Consider the following 5809-nt stretch of genomic DNA (forward strand, 5'->3'; position numbering starts at 1 on the left):
GTGTGGGACTCAAGAAGGCAACTCGGATTGTTAATCGGTGGCGTCGGGCAAAAGCTTCGACTTTGTCCTTCCTCTTTTTGTCTAGGCTAGAGTCGTTGGCCTAGGTATGGAATCTGGATGGGTGCAGCAACGTGCGTCGTGCTCGTGCTTCTGCTTCAATCCGCCAAGAGCCAATCGAACGGACCACGATGCCAACCACATCCCCTCAAAGCTTGATCGTGAGAATGATGCACTTTGGTGATCTCGATGTACGAAAGGGACTGGACTGGACGAACGACTCGGCACACTTACCCATGGCTGCTGAATGCTTCAATTACCATTGCCCCGTCTGCACTCTGAGCTGCTTGACATCCGAAATGCGTAAAGCTCCCCTCGTGGTTCCCTCGCTCATATCGTATGGCCACTGACTGCACGACCAACATCCCATTAGGCATGTGGTGAACAACCGGGAAGAAATCTTCATAGGGTACCACCGACCACGTCGTACCTGGGTCGGCTGCGTCTGCTTCTGAGATCCTGGATAGCTAACGAGATACCTAGGTACCTCCCCCACCCACCTTAGGTTTAGGTTAGGTATGGTCACTGTACCGTCCTGTACCTACACCTATCAAGCGTTCGACTAGCATTTGCCCCACGATGGAAGCATTCCCAATCGAGACCTGGGACCGTCCACGCTTTCTAGTACAAGTACCTGCCTGCAGCCCCAAAGCTTGTCCTCCTCCTCCCTCTCCGCCTCATCGAGCCTCTTTCTTGTACTACAGTCTTTATTCGACGGCATGCGTTCCTCCATCGTTGCCGCTCTGTCCTTGGCCTCTATCACGGTTGCCGGTCCAGTCTCTTCTCCTACCGCAACAGATCCGGTCAATGTCTACGCAGCCCAGGCAACGGCGTTAACTCGCTCCCCAACCAGTAATGTCAAGGGGAAAGTCTTTGACCGCTATGTCTCCATCTGGTTCGAAAATACCGACTATGATATGGCAGCTGCAGACCGTATGTCGTCCTACGATACACTCTCCTTGCGGGCCAGTCATGCTAACTTTGGGATCAGCCAACTTTGCTTTCTTTGCAAAAAAGGGAATCACGTTAAGTAACAGCGTAGCTGTGACACATCCCAGTGAGCCGAACTATATGGCTGCGGTGGGTGGTGATTACTTTGGTCTGAATGGTGACCCTTTCATTGCAATTCCGGAGAATGTTTCGTCGGTGGTAGACTTGCTCGAGGATAAAGGCATCTCGTGGGGTCTTTACCAAGAAGACATGCCTTATTCGGGATATCAAGGAATGTCCTGGGTCAATCAAAAAAATGGTGCAAATGATTATGTGCGAAAACATAAGTGAGTTCCGCCCATCGTATCACACATGACTTGAAGTTGACCCACGCAAGCCCCGAAATTCTGTACAACTCTGTAGTCACCAAACCAGAGCGTGCTGCTCAGATCAAGAACACGACCATGTTCTTCGAAGATCTCAAAAACGATCAGCTGCCCCAGTGGATGTTCATCACCCCAAACATGACCAGCGATGGCCACGACACCTCTGTTACCACGGCCGGCGTATGGCTTCGGACATTCCTGGAGCCACTCCTTAAGGACAAGAACTTCATGAAAAATACATTGGTTTTGATCACCTTCGACGAGAACGAAACCTACAGTATCGAAAACAAAGTCTTCAGTGTTCTTTTAGGAGACGCAGTCCCCGAGGCCCTTGTTGGCACAACTGATTCGAACTACTACAACCATTATTCGGAGATCTCAACTGTAGAGGCCAACTGGTAAGATACATCAAATGACATTCTTATTTCATGTCCACTAACCGTCAAACAGGGGCTTGTTCACACTCGGCCGCTGGGACGTGGGGGCTAACGTTTTCTCCATGGTCGCTGCTGATACGGGTGATCGCCTTCGGAAATGGTCCGTCCCTCAAACACAGTACTTCAACTTTTCCTACCCTGGAATCTTCAACTCGGCAAAGTGGGCTCCACAGCCAGTTCCTGATTGTCACTCAAACCGAAATGGACGAACTACGCTTCCTAAAATTCGAGACACTTGGATCAAACTCCAGGGCGAAAACTACTACCACGTAAGTGAAAAGTACTCCATGGAGACAACCTTGGAAGAGAAGCTAATTGTATTGTCAGGGACAACTTGAAATTCCTGATGGCTACAACCCACCCGTCCGTTCATAGACTAGAGACATGTATATCTGCCATTCAATCGGTCTGCGCATATAAAGAGCCATCGACAATACGTTATCAAATAGTTCAATTTTAAGCATTCAGTAGCATAATTCTCCTATCGAGAGTTGGGTCTAGTTAGATTATTTACAATTCACCTATGGCCATTGAGTGTTCCTGGCATTCCATTTGCATCCACTTGGTACTAATCGTCCATAAAAACATAACCGTATCCGAAGCTCTTCCCTATTTATTTATTTTTCTCTTCACCGCTCACCTAGGTTTGAAGCTGTCAAACTAATAATCGCGCCGCTGTAATAGACAAAATACCAGACTAGTATCCCACCACTCCAGGAAGTGACACCTCGTACCATACGAGGATACGTAAGCGTAAGCGAAGCGGGTGAACTGTTGCGACCCCGCTTTTCGTACGGGCATCGATTACTTGTACACTGCAAGGTACCTTCGTCTCTTCACTCGCATCTCTTTACTCTCACATATATCTCCTGAGACGGACATTCACTGTTCTCCTGACAGTCATGTCGGCCAAAGATACAATTTCTCTCGCGCACACAGCTAGGTGCAAATTGATGATTGCAGCTGACCAACCTGATCGTAATCTTCGTTTCATTCTTGGTCATGCCTTCACGTTAGACAAATTACGGCTTCGGGTTCTTGAGATTGAAACCGAGAATGGTGGTTTGGAGGATGATTCAGAGCTCTCGACATTAAATGCAGAACGGCCTCGACGTGTCAGTTTCCCCAATAACTCCAGGTCTCATACAACAACCAGAAACCGGAGCCCGCCTCCAGGCGGCAAGGCGCAATTTGATTCCTCAAGCTCGGATGATGGATATGAGGAAGATGACGAGGAGGAAGATGAGGAGGCTGACGATGGCTTGTCCCTGAGAAGATTTACATCGGCAACCGCTCAACCCCCTCGTATGATCGAAGATGAGGATAGTGACGGAGAGGATGAGAATGAGAACGAACCTGTCTCTCCTCCTCCTTTACCGACCGATATGGAGCTACAGACCATCACGGAAGGCCCGGAGAGCGAAGACCTAGCTGGCCTTTACCAACACGTAAAGGGGTGTCCTTGTTCAGCGGAACACCAGAATGCACCTGGTATCACTAGGGCGTGGGAACTCCCGCAGAAGCCGGGCTACGAAGGGAAGAGGCTTGCTGTGGTCGAGGTTGCGGCATGAGAAATAAGTTAGAACATTGCATTCCATCATATAATCCGACGGGGTAGTGGGCAGTCCTGCCTGGGTGGGTTGCTAATCATTTGGCGCCTTCTGCTATTCGGTACGGCTTCTAGGAGAGGTTATTGCTTATTGTACTACGACGAATTCATAAGCCATACTTGGGTAGTTAATTTGCGCCTTGTGCTTTTTTTATCTTTCGCTGGGCGTAGAGAGGAGATGAGACGTTAACGTGAAGCCCATAAGCGCTGCGCATGCTGCAGCTCAGTTGATTGTGACGAAAGCGTTGCCTAGAGCCAACAGTTGCACATTCCATTACCAGCTCAAGATGTGCTCTCCTACCTACCTACCTACCTACCTCATGACTTTCTACCTCCGAAATACTGGAAACCTCTCTCAAACCTATTCGACCCAAAGAGACTACTTTCAACCTGGCGCACTTCTGCTCTATTTCCTGGCTCGTTTGCCATATCCATCTTTTCACCTTTGCGTCCTTCATTCTTTTCCGCCAGCACACAATCGAAAACCTTGAGACAGACACTTAACCTCGATGGAGCCCGCCATAACCGCATATTCTGAAGATGAGGAATCCGAGTTGGACAGCGACGATCTTGACGAGATTGATTTGATAGAGGGGGATAGTGAGCCCGTCAACAGATACGGCAGCAAGTTATACTATCCTCTGACCATTGGGGAAGTTCTAGGCCAGAGATATACGATTGTCCACAAGCTCGGCTGAGGCGGCTGTTCTACTGTGTGGATGGCCCACGACACACGAGAAAGAAAATATGTGGCTCTCAAGATTTTGACTTCAGACAAGCGCGGAAACACGGGTGGAGAATCAGATGCAACTAATGACTACCTACTTGGTCAAGGGAAGTCCAATCTGCTCACGTACCACGAGTGGTTTGAGCTTTCTGCCGCCACAACATCGCATGTACATCGCGTACTGATATTTCCCCTGGTGGGCCCGAATCTTGATCAGACTTTCTCACACGCGATGCCTATGTCTACTCATATGTATTATCGCATGTCTGCAGCATGGCAGTTGCTACTGAGTTTGAAAAATTTACACGAAGCCAAAATAGTGCACCGAGGTAAGCTAAAGCCAGTCTCTCATCTTCCATACTCCCTTAGACAATCAGTGCTAACACATTAGAAAGATCTGAACCCAGGAGCCGTAATGTGGGGATTGACGAGCCTTGATGACTACGACACGACCACCATATACGAACACCTCGGAGTCCCAAGAAAGTACGATCTAGGGTGGTTGTGGAAGCCTGGAGAGCTCGTGAAGCCAGCGACAATCCCTGAAATGTTGCGTGACGACAGGATCTATCTCGGCGACTTTGGGATGGCCATCAAAGACGATACGCCAGTCCCTACCAAGGTGCAAACACCGACCCAGTTCTGCGCCCCGGAGAGGTTTCATGGTGTGGACCCAAGTTCTGCTAGCGACATGTGGAGCTATATGTACATTTTTTCGTGGATTTATCTTGGTTTCGTTCCCGTTCAACGTCGCGGAGGTGTTGGAGTAATGTCTGATCTAGTCGGTATCTTAGGTCCACTACCTGAACACTGGCACGGCTATTTCAAGTGTGGTAAAGAGCAAGGTAGCGATGGATGGTATGACCAGAGCCAGGTGCCTATTGAAAAGATGACCCTGACCTCGTTGGTAGCGGGAAGGCAGTCTGCGGTCAGCCAAGAGGAGCAGGAATTAGTTGGAAAGTTCTTGAGAAGGTGTTTCGCTATAAGCCTACGTACCGCTTAACTGCTACGCAATTGCTAGAGGATTCTGACTTTATCGATCTTATAGGACGTTATATCTTAATTTCTTAATTTAACGATAAAGAGAACTAGTATATATATTTTCTAAGTATATAAATAGTTATTTACTTTAGTAAACTAGATTCTTAAGTACTCTAATATATCTAGAATATTATAATAATAAATAAATTTATATTAAGAGAAAGTTATCTAGTTAGTATAGTAGCTAGTAATACTAGTAGTAGACTATTAGTACTAGTAGAGTAGTATAGCTTTAGTTAAAAGTACTATAGTTAGATAAAAAACCTCTATTTACTAGCTAGTAGCTAGTAGCTTTATATAAGATTCTATTAATAATAAATATTATAGTATTAGTATTATATATTTATTATAATAGCTATACTAATACTTTTAGTAGTATATTTATTACTATAACTATTAATATATAAGTTTATACTAGTAGTAATAATAATATAAGTATTTATAGTAACTATATCTTTTTAAGTAGTATAGAAGTCTATAATATTTATAGAGTTAAGAAGTCTATTAAGGTTTTTATTAATATTATATATTCTACTATCTAAAGAGTTATAGTTATTATTAATAGCTATAATAATTATATCTTTTCTACTATATAGACTAGTAGTAACTTCTATATAGTTAT

The 5809-nt window shown here is 45.8% G+C and overlaps 3 protein-coding genes across 3 annotated transcripts; all 3 read left to right on the top strand.

The window, feature by feature from the left end:
* Positions 1–776: 776 nt before the first annotated feature.
* Positions 777–2185, top strand: GLAREA_05550 (acid phosphatase phoa; the record flags this gene model as incomplete). Its single annotated transcript, XM_008078839.1, has 5 exons — positions 777–990; positions 1049–1334; positions 1385–1771; positions 1824–2079; positions 2138–2185. 5 exons carry the CDS (start codon positions 777–779, stop codon positions 2183–2185), a joined length of 1191 nt encoding a protein of 396 aa, XP_008077030.1.
* A 527-nt stretch (positions 2186–2712) lies between these two features.
* GLAREA_05551 (uncharacterized protein) lies at positions 2713–3381 on the top strand (the record flags this gene model as incomplete). Its single annotated transcript, XM_008078840.1, has 1 exon — positions 2713–3381. One exon carries the CDS (start codon positions 2713–2715, stop codon positions 3379–3381), a length of 669 nt encoding a protein of 222 aa, XP_008077031.1.
* Positions 3382–3928: 547 nt separating this feature from the next.
* Positions 3929–5149, top strand: GLAREA_05552 (Protein kinase-like (PK-like); the record flags this gene model as incomplete). The annotated part of the gene is made up of 3 exons (XM_008078841.1): positions 3929–4099; positions 4199–4475; positions 4542–5149. 3 exons carry the CDS (start codon positions 3929–3931, stop codon positions 5147–5149), a joined length of 1056 nt encoding a protein of 351 aa, XP_008077032.1.
* Between the last annotated feature and the right edge of the window lie 660 nt (positions 5150–5809).

Source organism: Glarea lozoyensis (genome assembly GCF_000409485.1).
Source record: "Glarea lozoyensis ATCC 20868 chromosome Unknown GLAREA10, whole genome shotgun sequence".
NCBI lineage: Eukaryota > Fungi > Ascomycota > Leotiomycetes > Helotiales > Helotiaceae > Glarea > Glarea lozoyensis.